The sequence below is a fragment of the Mesoplodon densirostris genome, chromosome 2 (genome assembly GCF_025265405.1).
Source record: "Mesoplodon densirostris isolate mMesDen1 chromosome 2, mMesDen1 primary haplotype, whole genome shotgun sequence".
In the NCBI taxonomy this organism is placed as follows: Eukaryota; Metazoa; Chordata; class Mammalia; order Artiodactyla; family Ziphiidae; genus Mesoplodon; species Mesoplodon densirostris.
This window is the reverse complement of record NC_082662.1, coordinates 189501244-189523403: the sequence shown is the minus strand read 5'-3', so window position 1 is coordinate 189523403 and position 22160 is coordinate 189501244. Positions and strand designations below refer to the sequence as shown.

General features: G+C 37.5%; 1 protein-coding gene across 1 annotated transcript; it reads left to right on the top strand.

The window, feature by feature from the left end:
* The first annotated feature begins 344 nt into the window (after window positions 1–344).
* Window positions 345–21926, top strand: ATP6V1G3 (ATPase H+ transporting V1 subunit G3). The gene is made up of 3 exons (XM_060088681.1): window positions 345–426; window positions 14535–14635; window positions 21753–21926. The coding sequence occupies exons 1-3, from the start codon at window positions 345–347 to the stop codon at window positions 21924–21926; spliced, it is 357 nt and encodes a 118-aa protein (XP_059944664.1).
* The last annotated feature ends 234 nt before the right edge of the window (window positions 21927–22160 follow it).

Here is a 22160-nt window from a genome sequence, read left to right as displayed (position 1 = left end):
AAATTCAGTAAATAAGTCAGTATTCCTAGGAAGGATAGGGACGCTGATCTCCCTAAAGACCTCTTACTCACTCTTTGTAAGTAGATGCAACACCCCTTTCATAGAAAAGAGCTAAAGTTGGCAGATATAAGTTCGCGACTTCCTTGACTTAACTTGTTTTTCTGGATTCCACCCTTGGGCTCTCCTTGGAGCCCAGCTATCCTACTCAGGCCATTTTTGAACCAACAGTTGTGCTTAGAACTCACTGTTGACACAACAATTTGAGCTATGTGGTGATTTCTCTAAGGATAAATAGATCCATCACTTCCCAGAGTCACAGAAGCCGCCCGACTGGAGCCGCCGCCATGACCAGCCAGTCTCAAGGGATCCACCAGCTCCTCCAGGCAGAGAAAAGGGCCAAGGACAAGCTCGAGGAGGCTAAGAAGAGTAAGTCTCCATTCTGTCTGATTTGTGAGGGTTTTGTCACAAAAGGGGACAAAGAGGATGCAGTAGGATGAGCACGGATCTCAGGGGCAGGCAGACTCTGGTTAAATCCTGGTTTCATGGGGCTTCCCTGGTGGCACAGTGGATGAGAATCAGCCTGCCAATGCCAGGGAAACGGGTTTGAGCCCTGGTCTGGGAGGATCCCACATGCTGTGGAGCAACTAAGCCTGTGAGCCACAACTACTGAGTCTGCGCATCTGGAGCCTGTGCTCCACAACAAGAGAGGCCGCGATAATGAGAGGACTGTGCACTGCAATGAAGAGTGGCACCCGCTTACCACAACTAGAGAAAGCCCTCGCACAGAAACGAAGACCCAACACAGCAAAAATAAATTAATTAATTAATAAAACTCCTACCCCCAACATCTTCTTTTAAAAAAAAAAAAAAATCCGGGCCTCCCTGGTGGCGCAGTGGTTGAGAGTCCGCCTGCCGATGCAGGGGATACGGGTTCGTGCCCCGGTCTGGGAGGATCCCATATGCCGTGGAGCGGCTGGGCCCGTGAGCCATGGCCGCTGGGCCTGCGCATCTGGAGCCTGTGCTCCGCAACGGGAGAGGCCACAACAGTGAGAGGCCCACATACCGCAAAAAGAAAAAAAAAAAAAAAATCCTGGTTCCACCACACTCCCTGGGAGACCTTGGCCAGTTCATAGAAACTACCCAGTTGTCTGTCCCCCATCACTGTAGTGGGGATGGATTTTGCCAGCTCAGATCTTTTGGACAGGCCACTTGCTAAGTGAAATGATAATAGACATTGAAGTTATGGAGACACAGGCTTAAGCTTTGCCTCTGCAAGTTCCTTCACATTGTCCAGCCTCAGTGTCTCAATATTGTGACATGGTTCAGAGATAGACCACTGGGAATTCCTTGGCTCTCCAGTGGTTAGGACTTGGTGCTTTCACTGCCAGGGCTGGGTACAGTCCCTGGTTGGGGAACTAAGATCCCACAAGCTGTGCAGTGTGGCCAAGAAAAAAAAAAAAAAAAAAAGAGAGAGAGAGAGAGAGAGAGAGAGAGATAGACAACTTCCGGATTGAATCTACTTACTAGGGAGTGAACTTAAGCAAGTGACTTAACCTCTGTAAGCATCGGTTTCTGTTTCTATAAAATTGTGATCATAGCAGTTAATGGCTCATTCTCCTCCCTCTCTGGACAGCTTTTAATTTCTAATCTTTAAAAATATTTCCATTTTATTCTCATTTTCTAATACTCTTGCTATTTAGCCCTCCATCTACTGACTTAACAGGTAAGATGTTCTCAGTAAACCTCAACCCGCTTCCTGTTCTCCTTGATACTCACAACAACCATATGAATTAAGTATTACTATTATTTCCATTTCATATATGTAGAAACTGAGAGTCCATAATTTGCCATAATATTTTTTTTTTAAATAGAAAATATAATCCAAGCACCATGTTCAAAGCTTATCTTATTTACCCCTCACACAAATCTATTTTGCAAAAAGGGGAAAGTGATGCTTAGAGAAATTATGCTCCGTTCCCAAGGTCGCACAGAGGGTAAATGGTAGAGACTGGATTTGGATGGGGTCTGATTACCCAGCCACGATCTTAACAACTGCATGGCACAAAACGTACATGATTTTAATAATGAATAAACTAAGATCGCAGATCTGCAACCCAAATTCATGTTCCCTGGGCCAAGACCTCTGTTCTTCCCACTGTCCCATTTCATATCACATGATGACTTAATCTATAGGAAGGTATGTCATTTACCTTTGCCCTAATCACATGCCCTGTCTCTGCAATTAGATTCAAAGCCCTGCAAGATAGGGATCATGTCTTAAAATTGTTGCTTATGTAAGTAGTTGGATTCATGGAGTGATAGGAATCTGGTGATACTGGCAGAAACTAGTTTCAGTGTACTGCATGAAATGCAGACACAGGACATTACAATGAGAGAGAGGAAGTCGGGCTGAGGCACTGCTCTGTCCCCTGGGGTTTTCTACCGCAGGCAAAATCATTTTCCTTTCTTAAGATAAATTGATTTCCTGAACACTCAGCAAGGTGGGCACCAACAACAAAAAAAGAAAAAGACCCCATGTGGAGGAACTAGAAGAGAACAGCACGGCAAAAGATAATGAAAAGGAAAACTTTACCTACTTCTCCATTTTTTTTCCTACAAGAAACCATGCCAAGGATGGCAAAATGGTATGAATGCAGCGTACTTGTACAGGAAACAAAGCAGTCCAGGACCTGCCAGCTGAAATAGTGTAGAAAACTCCCTTATTTTTTATTCAGATTTCTTTACCACATTTAAAATATCCAGAACAGAAAACCAACTTATTTTAAGATGTGATCATTATGTTACCTTTATTTTCCATTATGGAAGAAACGAAACAATGATAAAGCACGTACAGAATCGATGTTACCAATAAACAGCAAGTTCCTACTATACAGCACAGAGAACTATATTCAGTATGTGTGTATGTGTGTGTGTGTGTGTGTGTGTATATATATATATATATATATATATATATATATATATATATATATGAATCACTTTGCTTATACAGCAGAAATTAACACAGCATTGTAAATCAACTATACTTCAATAAAAAAATAAGTAAACAACAAATGAGAAACCAAAAAAAGAAAAAGAAAGAATCAATATTATTATAGGATCCAAATGATTTTTACCAACTACTTCTTCTTTTTCAACATCACTAGAGAAGTATTGTGAATCATACAAGTTGTTTGAAAGTGGGAGCCAGTCAGAACAATCTAAGCTCAGATTTCATAATAAAGATAAAAGCCAAACTTATTTTCCTTTCCTCAAGTACGTATGCTGTCCTTGGGCAATCTTTCCTCAGAATTTAGCACTAGAAAATCCATACTGTATTATTCGTATACAAAATGTTCATTTTGTTTGCTGGTCACTGAAAGTACATGTGTACTTTTCCTTTTCTATGTCTTTGTTCTTAAATATTCAAGCAAATATCAATCAGTAATAGTAAATACCCAGACCTTAAAAACATTTTGGAAAATATGTTTCCAAATGTTATTTCAACCAATAACCTCTGCACTCAGTTTTACAGAGAATGTCTCTCCTCTGCCTCAAAGAGCTTTGAGAAACATTTTCACTGGATAGAAGCTGTTTTCTTGCCCAGCTGTAATTGGGCATCATACTCACTTCTTAAGCATACTAAGGCAAAATAAAATAATACCTTTTTCTACCTGGTATTTTGTAGCTTCTCTCATATTTCACTATGTTGTATTTCATTCATTTATTTAATTCAATAAGTACTTATCAGGCACCCACCATTTCCAAGCCACTCTAATACATATGCTGATGAGTAGACCTAGACCGTTCCTTAAAGAATTCCCCAGTGACTTAAATATGTAAATGACATGAGAGGTACAGATAGCCATCATTTTTATAAACCCATATGCTTCACTTTATCTTTTTCCATAAAGAGATTTATTTGAAAATCTGACATAACGAAGGCAGAATAGAGATTCAGAATGAGAACCAACAGATCACAATAGTGAACACCATTGTAGGAGGTCTAGAATCACCACCTCTTTCTTAAATCCGTTTATTTGAAAGTCCCTCAAAAACTTACACATAGAGTCTCTGCTAGGAAGAGACTTGGGAATATTCATTTTAAAGTGGAGAAAGAGAGGGAGGGAGAGAGAAAATACAGCAATTTACATGTTAATACTTTTAGAAAAATATAAGATTAATAAGGTGGAAATGTTTAATATTATGTTGCAAAAATATTGATTTATCAATTAAGGAGGCTGCCACAGATCCCTGTGAAGCTGTTACATAATCCAGTAGATAGTATAAATAAATGTTAAAAAAAATAAAAGTTTTGCCTAAAGGGGTACAGATTAGGGGTTGGAGGCCCTGTGTATAAGGATCACAGGTCCCCACTTACCAGCTGCTGAGACAGATGAGTTTGTTTTTTGTTTTGTTTTGAGGGAGGGGGAGTGCGGGGTTGGGGGTGAGTGAACAGACTTAAAAAGTGAGGCAACAGGGCTTCCCTGATGGCGCAGTGGTTGAGAGTCTGCCTGCCCATGCAGGGGACACGGGTTCGTGCCCCGGTCCGGGAAGATCCCACATGCTGCGGAGCAGCTGGGCCCGTGAGCCATGGCCGCTGAGCCTGTGCGTCCGGAGCCTGTGCTCTGCAACGGGAGAGACCACAACAGTGAGAGGCCCGTGTACCACAAAAAAAAAATAATAAAAAAGTGAGGCAACAAAATAGAAAAAACATTGGCTTTTTCTTATGCTTTTTTTACATGTTATTGAGCATCTCTGAGTTTCAATTTTTTCTTTTCTAAAATATATAAATATCTTTTATATTTTTTAAAATATAAAAATATATAAGAATAAAATATTATATATAATATTTATATTATACATTATGTTTATAATATTAAATATAAATATTATATTTTATATAAAGATTTAATACATATATGGACAAATTTTTTTAAGGATCAGAAAATGATGCCTAAGGCAGTAGAGTACAAACTAAATAGTTATTGTTGGTTTTAACTTATACTATATATATTGTATATTACTATAAGTAATAACAATAGAAGAATGAAATAGAAGAATAGAATACACAGTCTAATTTCATTCTCTTTTACAACTGCTGCAACTTCTGGGTCAATTTTTCTCATAATGGGGGAGACTGGGTCTGCTTCTAGATATTTGTCTCTATTCACTGATTATGGATTCCATTGTAGTTTTTAGTTAAGATCCTTACCTAAATTTTTATTTGAAGAACTCAGATATTTGCCTCTATTCACCGATTATGGATTCCATTGTATTTATTAGTTAAGACCCTCACCTAAATTTTTATTTGAGACACTGGTTGAATTCAGATGGAATCACAGTAGGTTGACACTATTTTAAATAATCTTACTTGAATTTAATACCTTTTGCCTAAAAGTTGTTCACAATCAAAGCATCAAAGTGAGTGTGTTGGCCGAAGACAAACTAAATACATTTTTGCAACAGAACTGGGACCTATCCTGGAGCCCAGGTTTGGGGAATTGAACTGCATCTTTGATCAGAATTAGAATAGAAATTCAAGGTAGCATTATCAACAGGAGGAATAAGGACTTGTGTTTCTTTGTAATATGATTTTTTACTTTAAGTTATGACCTTTTATGAGAGCAGTATTTATTTCACTTATACCACTGCAATCTTGGAAAGGGACACACCCACAGGGGTTGCAACCAGACAGTGTGGGCTGAGCCTCCAACTGGCTGGGTGGCACTGGGCAGGTCGTCTCTTAGGATCCTGATGCTTTGGCCTCCTTAACGTCAAATTGGAGGAACAGTATCTACCTCGTGGAGTTTATGTCATAATCAAATGAGTGAATGCTTATAAAGGAGTTAAAACACCCTTTGGTACCCAGAAGGGGCTGCATGAGAATTAGCTACGAATATTTTTCCACTACTTAATAATGAGGATTCTGAGTTCAACTGAGTTCCCCTGACCTCCTCAGCATCTTTGATAAGCCCCCATTGAATTATACTTTAGTGCAAAATAAATAATTTAAATATTTCTACTTCTTAATTAGATAACACATCAGTGAATACAATAATGCAGATTTGTTTGGATCTCTATGAGGCCTACCAACAATATTTTTGTAAATCAACATTTTTAATTGTTTGTTTCCCAGTATACAGATATTCCAAGTTTATTTAAACAAGCACCTTGATTTCATCAATTTTCACTATACAAGTGTGTGTTCTGATTCATGAAGATACAACTTCTACTGAACTAATAAAATAGAAATGGTTACAGTAAAAATTCATGGTCCTGTTTTGTATGTTTTGTAGGCTTGTAAATTCTTCCTTTTTCTTTATAGTCCACAGACTAATGGGTATTTGTAGGTATATTGGACGTTCATTTCTTTGAGTGGGTCATGTTAAAATAATAACCACACAACATTTTCATCTCTTAATAACATTTGGTTATATTCAATCCAGGATCTACACAAAACTACTTTATATATATATATATATATATATATATATATATTTAAACACGGAAAGAACAAGTAAAAGAAAAAGCAAAGTAACTACAAGGAGGTAGAGTAAGGAAAGGAGATAAGAGGATAGGCACCAAAAGAGAGGAGCTTCTTTGTTTCCTTGGCGACTTCACTTTTTCCAATGTTTGTAGTAGCTGAGCCAAATAAAAGCATTCTTCAAACCAGGTTGGTTATATCATAATATTAACAACCCTCTAAAGCCAAGAAAGTTTTTTTTCTTTTTTTCTTCTATGTGGTAGAGCAGAATAAAACTGTTATCAGCAACAGATAGAAATCTCCAAGCATTCCTCAAGTGCACTTTGTGTTTATACCAAATCAAGGTGACCTCTGCTCTGTTTATGCTTATTTTTTTTTTCATTTGTATACCTACTCTTTGTACCACACTCAAGTATCTGACTTGGTTTCCAAAGCTCAACTAACATTGTTTCTCTGATTCTCTAAGCCACTATATTATCTTCCTAGGGCTACTGTAACCAATCACCACACACAGGGTGGCTTACAACATCAGAAATGTATTAAACTCCAGCTCTGGCGGCCAGAAGTCCAGACACAAGGTGCTGGAGGGGTCGCTTCCTTCTGGAAGGAAGAAGAATTGTCCTGTGCCTCTCTCCTAACTTCTGCTGATTGCCAGCAATCCTTGGCTTTCCTTGGCTTGGAGATGCATCCTTCTAATCTCTGCCTCTGTAATCACATGGCCTTCTTCCCTGTGTGTCTGCTCTGTGCCCCTATGCTTCTGTCTCCAGATCTGCCTCTCCTTAGAAGGGCACCAGTCATCAGATGTAGGGTCCATCTCAATCCAGCATGACCTCATTTTAACTTGATTACATCTGCAAAGACCTTCTTTCAAAGTAAGGTCACATTCGCAGGTACCAGATGTAAACATATTTTGAAGGACACAATCCAACATCCTCTAATTGTCAGATTCACTTGGCTGTCCTGAGTCCTTACCTTCTTAGTTTGTTTTTGTTAGTGAAAATGTCTCAAAGAAATTGCTTGTATTGCCTGTGTCTACATTTATTTAAACTCCATTTTCTCCTGAACCCACTCTAATCAGATGTTTGTCCCTCCAACTCCGCCAAAGCCCCTCTTGTCAAGACCAGCAAAGATGCTAAATCCAATTAATTAACTATCTCAGTCCCAACTGAATTCCTCTTTCATCTCTGAAACTCTTCCCTCACTGGACTATGCAGCCCTGCTCTCATGCTTGGTTTCCTGTTATCTTCCCAATCTCTATGGTTGGGGCCCCAGGTGGGACTTGCTCTTTTCTGTATCCACAGATACTTCCTAAGTGATTACATCTAATACCATGACTTTAAATCCTGGCTCCAGGTTGATGATTCTCAAACTTAATATTTCCAGCCCGACTTGTTTCCCTGATCTCCAAATTTATATAAACAGCAGCCTTCTCCCCATCATCACTAGATGGGCATCTCAATTAAATTGCTTTCTTGATTCTGCCCCAAAATAAAATGATGGAGACAGGATTGACTCATCTATCTCTCCTGTTTCTCCATCAACTCTCTCTTCAAAGTATATAGAACTTCTTGTCAATTCCACTGCTGCTTTACTATTTCTAATCATCATTAACATTTGTCTGACCTATTGCAATAGATTTCAAATCAATCTTCCTTCTTCTCCCTAGCCCTTACAATCTATTTTCACCACACTAGCCAAAGAAATCCTTTCTTTTATTTCTTTTTTCTTTTTTCTTTTCTGGTCTCTATGTGCAGCATATGAGATCTTAGTTCCCTGACTGAAGATTGAACCTGTGCCCCCTGCATTGGAATCTTAGAGTCTTAACCACTGAACCACCAGGGAAGTCCCAAGAAATCCTTTTAAATCAGAAGTAGTATAATGCCACATTGTGGCTAAAAACCCTTCATGGCTTTAGCACCTCAGGGATCCCAGTCTTTATCAACCCCATGAGGTCTCTGTGACCTGGTCACACTGCTGCCTCTCTGATATCATTTCCTAACATTCATCCATTCTGCTCTCTTTGATCTGTGACCCAGTCAGGTGGATGCTTTTACTGTTCCTTGAAGTAGTCAAATACCCTTCCCCCTCAGGGTCTTTGCCTCTACTGGTCCCTCTGCCTGGAATGCTCTTCCCTTTCAGGCATTTGCATGGCTAGTTATCTCATTCCTTGAAGTCTCTGCTCATGTACCCCGTCCTCTGAAAGGCTGCCCTATCTGTGTCAGCACCCACTGCCATCTCTCTGTCCTTAGGCGCCTTGATTCCCCTGCACAGTTCTCATCATCTCTGCCGTATCATATCCTTACTGCCTGTTTCCTATCTCTGCTTCCCCTTCATACATTCAGAGCTCCATGAGAGCAGAAATTTTGTCTGTTTGTGGTTTTCACTGCTGTATCAACAGACCTAGAAGAGCGGGGGACATAGTAGATAGACAGGAGTATTGGTTGGTTAAATGTCTCTTATTTCCACTCCATGGAATGTGTGTCGGACACTTCCTCCTTGCAGTGTTCTGTCTTCTCTCTTGGTTTCCCCTACTTCTCCAATGACTACTCTCAGAACCTCCTGAGGCTCCTCTTCCTTTCCCCATCCCCCAATGTTGCTGATCCCTAGGTTGAGACCTTAGCATCTTTTCTTCTCTTTACACACACACACACACACACACACTGTCCCCTGGCTTTGATTTCAGTGCAAACCCGCTGCTAGGACTAATACGCACACAAACTCAGATGACTAACAAGCAAATCTCTGTCTCCATTTTAGACCTTTCTCCTGAATTCCAAAGATGCCTCTCCAGCCACCCTCTGGATATCCCCACGTAGGTGTCCTCAGGGAAGCCTACAGAGGCTTCTTTTTTGGTGACATCCTAGGGACCTTTCCTCCAGCTCATGCTTTACTCGCTGCCTTCCTTCTTAGCAAAATGTCCCCAGGAATTGGAATCTGTTTTCCTAACAATGATTAGAAATTGTTGCATATTCTTACAATCACTTCATATACAATTTTAAAAATCCTTCCAATGACTCTTTGCAGTAGATTCTTAAATCTCTTTTATAGATGAGAATACTTAGGTTCAGAAACTCTAAATAACTGGCTTAAGGTTACAAAGCTTCTAACATCTTATTGTATCAGTGCCTACTGTATCATTCTGATTTCCTTCTGAAATGATCAATGTCATCTTGTCTTCCCACCAGAACAAGTTCCAGAACCAGTTTAGCCGTAAAACCAACAGAATGTCTCAAGGACCCATCAGTGTCTTGGGACAGTCCCTTGGCCTCTTCTAGCCAAGAAGCCAGGCAGGATGCAGCTGTGAGCCTTGCCCTCTGTCTCCACATAGAGTTCAAGTGTAACATGCCCAATTTCTTAGTCCTTTCCCCACAAATCACCTAAAAATCAATCCAAACATCTTTCTCTCCTACTTTTCCTCCCACAAAACATCCTATGGAATAGATCCCAATAATGGCTTGTTGAATGTAGGACATTTCTGTGTAACAAACCAAATGTCTAAAAGTGAGTGACTTCAGAGATGGAGAACAGACTTGTGGTTGCCAAGGGGGAGGAGGGTTGGGGGAAGGATGGATTTGGAGTTTGGGATTAGCAGATGCAAACTATCAAATAGAAGATGGATAAACCACAAGGTCCTACTGTATAGCACAGGGAACTGTATTCAGTATCTTGTGATAAACCATAATGAAAAAGAATATGAAAACAGGAATGTATCTATATGTATAGCTGAATCATTTTGCTCTACAGCAGAAATTAACAACATTGTAAATCAACTATACTTCAATAAAATAAATTTTAAAAAATAAGGGAATTCCCTGGTAGTCCAGTTTTCCCAAAAATATCTCAGAAAAGATTGTCTTGTATTTTTTCTAATCTCAAAAGTAGACAATTCATTCCCATTTCTGTCCTTGTTAATAAGTCTATTCAGCTTAACATTTCCTCCTCACAAGTCTTACCTGACCTCCCCTAGCAGCCTTTTCTGAGCCCCTTACTCTACATGTGTGGGTCTGTTTGTATTTTTCACTTCCTCTGTTACCAGAAGATGCAACATGACTCTTGGGATGAAGGGGAAGCACAGGCTCTAGAATTTTCATAGTAGAAGTTTCCATAAATGTTGTCATTTTTAACTTTCACAAAACAAATAGAACCAAGATTTCTGTTTCATTGCTTTTACAGTTGATTTTGTGTATCCTTCACAATTTTATGCATTTTCTAATTTTCCTCTTGGATGTTGAAGCAGCATGTACATGTTTCCAAAATACACCATATTGGGACTTCCCTGGCTGTCCAATGGTTAAGACTCTGTGCTCCCAATGCAAGGGGTGTGGGTTGTATCCCTGATTGGTTAGGGAACTAAGATCCTGCATGCCTCGCATCACGGCCAAAAAAACAAAAATATACCATATGTACCTCAGCTAGAGGCAAGGACCATATCATATATTTTTCTGGTTCTAGCCCTGTGCATACTAAGTAGTAAGTGTTCAATAAATATTGAATGAATAATGGATGAATAAATGAAAACCATCCTTTCCTGCACCACCCTGAAGCACCTGCTTTAGCAATATTTAAAATGGTGACATGTGAGATCACCACATTCTCTAAAACAAAAATTAGAACATTCAGCCTAATAAGCCTGTGTGACCTTGGAGGAAATTTGGGACAAATATTTGACTGTTGTATTTAAAATCTGGACTGTCCCATAGGGTCGCCCTTGTGTTTGATAGAGAAAGTATTGAGAAATAAAATGAACCCTTTTTGTTCACAGCAGCCATGTTTTTAATGCTTAAGAAAAAAGAGGTGTAAGTTTTTTATGCTGCTATTTTAAAAAATTTTTATTTTATATTGGAGCATAATTGATTAACAGTGATGTATTAGTTACAGGTGTACAGCAAAGTGATTCAGTTATACCCATAAAGTATCCATTCATTTTCAAATTCTTTTCCCATTTAGGTTATTACAGAGTATTGAGCAGAGTACCCTGTGCTATACAGTAGGTCCTTGTTGGTTATCTATTTAAAATATAGCTGTGTGTACATGCCAATCCCAAACTCCCAATCTATCCCTCGACACCCCGACACGTTGCCCCTGGTAACCATAAGTTCATTCTCTAAGACTGTGTTTCTGTTTTGTAAATAAGTTCATTTGCATCATTTTTTTTTAGATTCCGCATATAAGTGATATCAAATGGTATTTGTCTTTCCAAAAGAGGTGTAATTTTAAAATTTGGAAATCTCCTGCACAGACAGAGAAGCCAGCTAGAGGTTAATATAAGTGGATTTGATGCATGCATTTTGCTTCACCTCCAGCGAGACAGCCAGCATGAGGCTCTAGTTTCTTGCCCTGGATGAAATCATGTGGAACATATGCAAGCTTTCACAGGCAGCAGCTGCCCAGTCCTTCCAGAAAATTGCTGTGCCAGCAGCGACTTCCCTGTGGCTCTCCTCTTTAACTGAATGAGAACCAGCAGGTGACTGGTGCCATGAGGAGGGGATCAGACACTCCGAGCTTGTCACTGTGCGATGGAGCTAATATGCAGCCTCTTAAGTGGAGCACTGGATTCTTCCCGGCGGCAGGGCACAGGGAGATTTTCTTCTTTCTATTATTATTTTTATGTGCTAGAGTCATGACTTTGAAATCAGCATATTTTACATAATTTGCAATTAAGGTGGAAAGTCAAGATGTTTTATGTGGTTGATTGGATAAAATTGTATCCTACAACCCATCATTATGTATCCAGAACCCATTATAACTAAGAAAATGTTAATACATCTTACATATATTTTTGTCCTAATGTGAATGATGAGCCGTGATAAGAAAGTGGGCTGGGGATCCAGCAACAGCTTTCCTTGCCAGCATATCTAATTGTTCTGCAGGTAGTATGTGTTTGGTTACCTCAAAATGGTTAGAACTATAGAGAATAAAGAAATTTGTATATGCAAAATGGTAAAGAAGATTAACTAAATAGGAAAAAGGTAAGCATTTCTGAGAATGTTCCATTAAGCCTCAAGCATCAGAAGACCATTAATTTATATGAGACCTTGGATTTTACAGAGAATGTAGACAGATTCTGTTCTGAGTGAGGTCAGCTCAGTCCCATTCAAGGGTAATACATATTCAAAGAGACACATCTCAATTTATAACTCAGCGACACTCTTTATCCCATCTATATACAGTGACTAGCAAAACAACTCATACGCAGCAAGGAGAGAAATTTGGACACCATCTACACTCAAATACAATGAAGGTACAGAAAGATGAAACCATGTAAAAGCCTGTATCTAGATTGATACATAGATAAAAGTTTAAGATTTTTTTAATGCTACTTAATGAGAACACATATATTTATTTATTTATTTATTCATTATTTTTATTTTTATTGAAGTATAGTTGATTTACAACATTGTGTTAGTTCCAGGTGTACAGCAAATTGATTCTGTTATATATACATGTATGTATATATATATACATATATATGTATGTATATATATATATATATATATATATATATATATATATATATATACTTTTTCAGATTATTTTCCCTTACAGGTTACTACAAAATATTCAATATAGTTTCCCGTGCTATATAGTTCTTGTTGGTTATCTATTTTATCTAATTTATGTTTATATATAGTATTGTGTATATGTTAATCTCAAACTCCTAATTTATCCCTCTTCCCCCCTTTCCCCTTTGGTAACCGTAAGTTTGTTTTCTATGTCTGAAAGTACACTTATTTAGTTCAAAGTCTACACCATATAACACACCCTTGACAAAAATTAAAAACAAAAGCTTGAGACCTTATCATAGAGAAGAAACTATGTTAAATGGGCAAAAGAATAAAGGCATTTAACTAAAATAAAAAGACGATAGATTCTGAGACAAATTAATTTTAATACAGTTGAGAATTTCTTTAAAGTTTTTTTTTTAATTTATTTATTTTTGCTGTGTTGGGTCTTCATTTCTGTGCGAGGGCTTTCTCTAGTTGAGGCAAGAGGGGATCACTCTTCATCGCGGTGCGCGGGCCTCTCACTATGGTGGCCTCTCTTGTTGTGGAGCACAGGCTCCAGACGCGCAGGCTCAGTAGTTGTGGCTCACGGGCCCAGTGGCTCCGTGGCATGTGGGATCCTCCCAGACAAGGGCTTGAACCCATGTCCCCTGCATTAGCGGGCAGATTCTCAACCACTGCACCACCAGGGAAGCCCCTTCTTTAAAGTTTTAATGATCACAAAGCATTAGTATCTGAAGGTGGTGGGTGATGAGTGCCTAGCAGCGATGACTATTACTCTATAACCCCCCAAAATTACTCTGGTTGTCAAAAAAAGTCATGTGTTTACCTAATGTTCTGCACAGCTTTGTGTTTGTCTGAAACTTTCATCTGCATTGCTGTCTGCTGGCTTAAGACTTACACCTTTGCTCTTAATAAAAGAAAAGAGAGCTACTTAACTAAATCTCCTAACCATTAAAAACAGTTGGTTTTACAATCACTTTCAAGTCCCCCTCAGAGAAAGCTACTACAAAAAGTATCTACTTTGATGTGCTCTGGGGTTTAATCAGACTTTCTAGAGTCAACAAATGGCAAGGAAAAAAACCCAATAAAATGATTTTAAAAATTGTTAGTTGGTTTGATAGAGTCTGAGCTGCATGTTTGTGCATTTGGAGATCTGCCAGTATTCAATAGAACCCAGTTGGTATGGACTGAAGGATTCCTGGCAGCAAATCAGGACAGAAAGTCTGACCAAATAATGTCTTTTTGACTCAGTGACAGCTAAAATCTGTTCTCTGGCTGGTACTGCTGTGAGTAAATGGGCAGATATTTTATTGAAACATGGAGGTGTGAAAGAATGTTGTCATTTCCATGTTCTAAAGAATCCAATTGAAAAAAACAGGAATTTTTCAATATCTATCATTTTTTAATGCAGGATGTCATTCTAGAAAAAAAAAATGTATCAAAAAATAATGTAAGACCTCACCCATATTTTTAAAAATCAAGTTGTAAATTCCAGATGGGTTGAAAAGAAATAATGCTCCTTCTATGCCACTGTTAATTTTCAGGAAAAGCCAAGCGTTTGCGGCAAGCCAAGGAGGAAGCAATGGCAGAAATTGACCAGTACAGAATGCAGAGAGATCAGGAATTTCGACAGAAACATGCTAAGGTAAGTAAGAAAGTCAACACTGATTTTTTGCAGCATAGACTATAAGGTATGAATATTCATTAATAATGATAAGATATTAATCCTCATAAGGTGTCATGCATACTACCAAGAGAGAAAAATACCCTGGATGGAGCGAATATAGTTCAACCTAGGCTGAATATCAAGCGAAATCTTAAACGTTACAGAATTACTGATTTTACATTTTCACTTCCAATGTTTTTTGATTTGTCATAGAAAGTGTCAATCTATAGTTATTGTCTAACACATTGTAGATTAAAAATTGTTTTCTCAAATATACAAGTGGATGGAATTGGTTAAAGTATTATTCCTACAACAGATTATTTTTTAATTACTTTATTTATTTATTCATTTATTTATTTTTGGCTGCGTTGGGTCTTCGTTGCTGCACGTGGGCTTTCTCTAGTTGCGGCGAGCGGGGGCTACTCTTCACTGTGGTGCGCAGGCTTCACATTGTGGTGGCTTCTCTTGTTGCGGAGTTTGGGCTCTAGGCGCACAGGCTTCAGTGGTTGTGGCCTGCCAATGCAGGGGGCACCAGTTGGAACCCTGCTCTGGGAAGATCCCACATGCTGCAGGGCAACTAAGCCCATGCGTCACAATTACTAAGCCTGCACTCTAGAGCCCCCAAGCCACAACTATAACAGATTATTGACTAACACATTTTAGAAAGAAAGAAACATCAGAGAACATTTATGTTGTTGTTATCTGTTAACGTTTACTAATAGAATCAATAAAAAGTGTTGTACAATGTTCTACAATGAACTTGTTAGGCCAAATTTCCTTTGGTGGATTCAAGATTTAGGAATGACCCAAGTAGATGTTGTTATCTATTGCTGAAAAGTCTTCTGGTATTTCCTTACGATTTCCTTTTCAACTGACTGGCTTCATTCAACAAATCTTTTAGGAAAATATAAAGAAATGCTTTTTCCTACACTAGCACTTAAAAAGTATCTGCAGTTTACAGTAAAATAATATATAAGTGCATGAATTTTTCAGAGCAGATTGCAATATGTCTTAAATTACATGTGCCATAACTAAAGTTTATATATTTTCTTTTTGCCTTAGCAAAAATACAAATAAAGCTCTGTGCAGAAGCCTGGCATTGCAAGATGAACTACAAACAGTTTGTAAATCTTTCTGTTTACAGCTTTGATTTTAGTGGCAGTAGGTGCGGAGCTCATGTGGGATCAGGCTAATTGGATTACACAGTAGGAAAAACTTTTCCAATGGGCTGTTTCTTAAAATAAAAAGCCATTTCTAGAACAAAGTGGACCACTCAGCAAAAATAAATTCTTCTTATCTATATTTGGAAAAAGGAATCATAAAGTCCCAAGTCCACACACACATATATTCCCTCTATGATTGGCCCTTGGCTATCTCTCTAAACTGTCAGTTCTGAAAATGTCATGCACTTACCTTTTACTCTGAACTGCAGATATTTTTTAAATGTTAGGGTAGGAAACAGCATTGCTTTATATTTTCATGAAAGATTTATGGAATGAAGCCAGCTAATTGAAAAGGAAATCATAAGGAAATACCAGAAGACTTTTCAGCAATAGACAACAATATTTACTTTGGTCATTTGTAACATTTTTTGCTACTTTTGTCCCTACTTGTTCTGTTCTCTCCATATGTCTCCCTGTTTTTCCCCAGAAGAACTAAACAGGCTGCTGCCACAGGGCCTTTGCCTATGCTCTATCCATTCTGAGGATCTTCTTCTTTTACACACATTCATCTCTCCTTGATCTCTGTTTAGTTGTTAGCTCTTCTTCCTGATCACCTTATCTAAAATTGTGTCTCTCATAAAAAAGAAAGTAAGTACCCATTGTAGTCATAGCACTTATCACTACTGGATATATTATATATTTACATATTTTGCTTATTGTTTATCTTTCCTTCTGGACTATAAGCACCAAAATACAGGTTCTTTGTTTTTTTCTCTGTTTCTTTCCTTGACATTGGTATGGAGTCTGCTCCACAGTAAGTATCCAATAAGTATCTAGTAAGAATGAATAACTAAACATCTCTTCCATACCTTTATCTTTCCTATTGAGTTCTGTCATAACCATGCCATATTAGGACCTGAAAAAATAATCATTCTTCACACCAATCAGCTCTTTTGATCCTGTGTTGAATGTTTCTAATATATGCATTTTTAAGTAATTACAAAACTGACGATCATTTTAGAAAGTGGCTGGGTTTAATCTCTTGAAGTATTATTCCTCCAGAAGAATATCCTAAAATGTAAATCTGGTTCAGGATATTTGTTCTCAGTGTCAGAGAATAATTAAAATTCCTCATTACTCTCATAATTAGAGCTCTAAGCCAATCTTACAGCTAGTTGATCAAAAGCTTACATAAAAAGTTCAGCATATTTAGGCCTCTGCTACCTCAAACATATTGTCAACCATGAGCACAGATCTTCTTTCCTGGCATGACCTCCATATGTCAGATACAGTGCTATTCCAGTTAAGGCTCATCATCGTTAACCCAGGTCATGTGGGAGGTCTGGGAGGAGACCCAAGAAACCAGTTTTCTGCCTGCTGTGGGTGTTGCTCCTTGATGCTACTTTTTTGGTTGCTTTTTGGCTCTTGTTAATGTCTGGGTTTTTCCAACTCCCCTGACTTGTCAATAGAAGCGAGTATCCCAATGTGGGCTGTATATCAACGAATATTTTTATAACAAAGATTTACTGATCCCTTGCTTATTTACTTATTTGTTGTTTCACTTTATCCCTTGCTAGAATTTTGTACCATTCAGCAATGAAAAATACCGAACTAAAAATATATGCAACAGCTTGGATGACTCTAAAAATAATGTTATGCTGAATGAGAGAAGGCCATCATTTATACTGTTTGATTCCATTTATATTGGATACAAAGTATATACTGTATGATTCCATTTATACAATATTCTCAAAAAGACAAAACTATAGTGATGGAGTTACTGCAACCATCCTGTAGAACTTTGGAAAAGTCCTACAAAATAACATCTTCTACTGAAGAAGATAAAAAGAAATCTGGACTACTACAGTGGAAAAATTAAATCTACTGTTAATGCAAGTAAAAGTTAGATGCATCATTCATGTAAATCAAAGACCTGAAAATCGTTGCCCTGGGCATATTGAAGATTTTTGTCGTTAATCTTTCTTCCTAAATTCATATCATGAAAACATTTTTGTTTCCTTGAAGCAACCACAAATTGAGAACTCAAAACTGTGTGTGGGACCTGAACCTCTGATTGCCCTTAAACTGGGACATGTAAACAACTTAAAAAGAAACATTGAATGATGAAAGATTTCACCATCGGTCATTAAGCTGTAAAGCTATACACATCAGTCTCAGTACTGAAGGTTTGAAAATACACATAGAGAAGTCTTTAAATTGTACCCTTCGACCAAATGTACCATTAGTTGTCACTTAAATATCAACTTCTAATTTATACAGTGTCCCAAATATTCAAGCAGCAGGCTTTGGCCAAGAAGAGCAGTAGAACAGGTAATAAGTTCTCTGTAACACCTGGTGATCTGCTCATTCTATTCTGTTCAACAAATATATATTGAACATCTACTATGTGCCTGGCAATGTTTGAGGCAGTTATAACTCATCAGTGGACGAGATGACACTTATCCCTCCCTTTGTGGAGCTTACATTCATTAATTTAAACTCCTACATGGCTTAAAGCAGCACTGTCTTCAGATACAAATGCAATTCTTCCCAAGGAAGACCATTTAAAGTGGTGTATGGTGAGTTACGGTATCGTACCATCTAGGAGACAGTGCAGAAACTCAAATTATTGCAGGTCAAATAAACTCAGAAATAATGTCATATAATTATGCAGGATGAGACATAGGAGTATGGGTTATTGACAAGGGTATTCCAATGTTTCTGAAAGTTTAAGATGGATTATACAAATTTTAAGTACAAACAACACAGTGAGAAATCATAATCATTATTACTAACATTTACTGATTACTTGCTCAGTGCTAAGCTTCTGTGCTAAACACCATCTTCATAATAAATATCTTCAGAAAATTATCATGTTGCCTTAACAAAGCACCTTAAGAATATAACTAATACTAGTGGCTGTCATCTGCCGCCCTAGACCTGCACTGTCAAAATAATGGTAATTCTCATGTAGCTACCAAGCACTTGAAATGTAGCTAGTCCAAATTAAGACATTCTATAAAGGTAAAATACATACCAGATTACAAAGACTTAGTATGACAAACAATAATGCAATAATATTACACTGTATATTCAAATAATAGTATGATTATATTGGGTTAAGTAAACATATTATTCAAGTTAATTTTACCAATTTTTTAAACACAACTCTTGAAAACTTAAAATTACTTACATGGTTCACTTTGGGGCTATTACATTTCTGTTGGACAGCACCACTTTGCACTCATGAATCTGGGTGATTTTTTAAAACGATCCCATCAAATGAGTGATGTTATCCCCATTTAAAAAATAAAGAGCCTAAGGTTGAGAGAGTAGCATCGACATATATACATTACCATGTGTAAAATAAATAGGTAGTGGGAAGCTGTTGTATAGCACAGGGATCTCAGCTCTGGGCTCTGTGATGACCTAGATGGTTGGGATGGGGGTGGTGGGAGGGAGGTTTAAGAGGGAGGGGATATATGTATACCTATAGATGATTCATTTTGTTGTACAGTGGAAACTAACACAACATTGTAAAGCAAATACACTCCAATAAAAAATAAAGATCCTAAGGTTGAGATGAACTTTTCCAAAGTCCTTCAGGGCAGTTGCAGGAACTTAGTCTAATAATAACTATTTTTAACACTACTCCAAAGAAAAGTAGATAATAGTTTCATAACTGTGTGTCTTTTAAATTTTTCACCACTTAAGACATTGAATATAGAAACAATATATTTTTTTCTTTTGAGTTCGGTAGACTCTATCAAACTCAAAAAAAAATCCAATATTGGATTTAGAGGAAAAATTTTATTCTGGTAGAACTATTTTGGTAAGTAGTTCTCTTCTATTTTTCAATATCTTCATAGCAAGGGAAATTTCATCCACATGTCTGTGCTTCTTGTATACTCACTTATCAAAATGTTATTTTATAAAAGTTATTTGATGTCTTAGAAGTTATATCACCCCAAAATGACTTTCTTTGAACTAGGAAGCCCCAATTGCCTGGACTATAAACAGAAAAGAATTTGAACCTGATTGCCTCAATTGCATTTGATTTCAACTTTGGGACCCAGAAAGATCATGTGGATTCTAGAATTTAGAATAGCCTTCTTTACCTTGAAGTAAAAAATCAATCATTAGTGAGGTCTCTTGGACTAAATTAAATGCATATTTTCCATAAACACTCATGGAAGAGAAAAACCAGCTGTGTTGCCTTAGCAATGTCCTGTTCAAGAAAGGCTGAGTTTACAATGGGGATAAAATTAGGAGTTGTCTGTTTGCTTTAGCAAAGGATAACCTTACAAAGGGTTTCTCTGCAGAATCCCTTTACATTGGTAACTCCCCTGGTAAAATTATATTTCAATCATATCATTACTTGACAGAGAGGTTAAGAGATAGTGGAGGTACTGGGAAATACTGGGAATCACTGCCCATGAAAGACCAATCAGAAAGATAAGTTAAACAGAAGTCTAAAATTACAATGGAACTAGATGGACAAGTACAGATCTTCCTCAGCTTATGGTGGGGTTACCTCCTGATAAACCCATGGTAGGTTGAAACTATTGAAGTCGAAAATGCATTGAATACACCTAATCTACTCATATCATAGCTTAGCCCAGCCTGCCTTAAACGTGATTGGAACACTGTCATTATCCTACATTTAGGCAAAGTCATCTAACACAGCTGATCTTGTAATAAAGTGTTGAATATCTCATGTAATTGATTGAATACTGTACCAAAAGTGAAAAACCAAATGGTTGTTTGGATACAGAATGGCTGTGAGTATAAGGATTGTTGACCCTTGAGATCACTGGGCCCACTGGGAGCTGTGGCTTCCACTGCTCAGCAACACAAGAGAGTATCATATAGAATATCACTAGCCCGGGAAAAGATCAAAATTCAAAGTACAGTTTCTACTGAATTTGTATCACTTTCACACCATCAAAAAATTGTAACTCAAGCCATAAAAATTAGGGACCAAATGTCTGTATATCCCAATTTATACCAAAATTTTCAAGATTATATCTAATACCTAAAAAAAGATACACCTGTGCATGTGAAAGTATCTTATTGAGCATACTGTGGCTGTATCTTTCTAAAACAAACAAACAAAAAGATTTAATGAGTTCAGATAATGTATTTTAAAAATTGACAAACCAGGTATTTGCTCTTTAAAGACCATCAAAATGGGTTTAATGATGTCTTTCAACTTTATTTTCCAGACTTTTAGTACAGAAAGTAAGCAATAGGTAAGATACAGGAACTCAATGGAAACTATTATAAATATCAATACATGAAAAAATTTCTGAGCATGATATAATGACTGTGAACTTGCATTCAATTTGTACTGTATGAAGGTCAATTTAGAAGTAGAAATCACCTGTTGTGGCCAGCTTTCTTTTTTTTAAATAGTTGATTTACAATATATTTTCAGGTGTACAGCATAGTGATTCAGGTTTGACTCTTTTTTGCAGATAATATTCCTTTAGAAAAGTGTATCCATCCCACTCATAACACTGGTGATCTTACCCATTCTCTGAAAAAATTCTGGAAAAATAATCCATAATGTAAATGACAAACAAGCCAAAATGAATTTAACTTACAAAACAATTAATTTTTTAATAGATCTTTATTGGAGTATAACTACTTCACAATACTGTGCTAGTTTCTGTTGTACACCAAAGTGAATCAGCCATATGCACACATATGTCCCCATATCCCCTCCCTCTTGAGCCTCCCTCCCATCCTCCCTATCCCACCCTTCTAGGTGGTCACAAAGCACCGAGCTGATCTCCCAGTGCTATGCTGCTGCTTCCCACTAGCTATCTATTTTACATTCAGTAGTGTATATATGTCGATGCTACTCTTACAAAACAACTAAATTTTAATATGATGTATAATGTAGTGAATTGTCTGTTTTATTTTGGCAGATAATGGGCTCTCAGAGTAATATCTCAGAAGAAATAGAAGCACAAACGCTAGAGAAGATAAAAGAACTGAATGGAAGCTACAGCAAGTCCATGGAAAGTGTGATCAACCAGCTTTTGAGCATCGTCTGTGATGTGAAACCAGAAATCCACGTGAACTACAGAACTGCCAACTAAATGTGCATCCCATTGTTCAATAAACGGTGTCTGCATGCCTCCTGGTTGCTTATGGTTTCATGTTTATATTAAGAGATTTGAACTGTACATCTTAAATTTACTAGACATCTACAGATTATAATGTGACATAATTCATACATGAATACTGAATTTAAAAGCAAACCAACAAAAAAGTTGTTACAGCTTTCCTGGTAATAACTATGACCTTGTCTTTTAACTTGGAGTAAGTCAGAA

Bases quoted from the DNA above. Each gene is read 5' to 3' on its own strand.
- ATP6V1G3 (XM_060088681.1), top strand. From the start codon at position 345: ATGACCAGCCAGTCTCAAGGGATCCACCAGCTCCTCCAGGCAGAGAAA. The intron at 427-14,534 runs GTAAGTCTCCAT...GTTAATTTTCAG, and splicing joins GCTCGAGGAGGCTAAGAAGA to GAAAAGCCAAGCGTTTGCGG. The intron at 14,636-21,752 runs GTAAGTAAGAAA...TTATTTTGGCAG, and splicing joins TTCGACAGAAACATGCTAAG to ATAATGGGCTCTCAGAGTAA.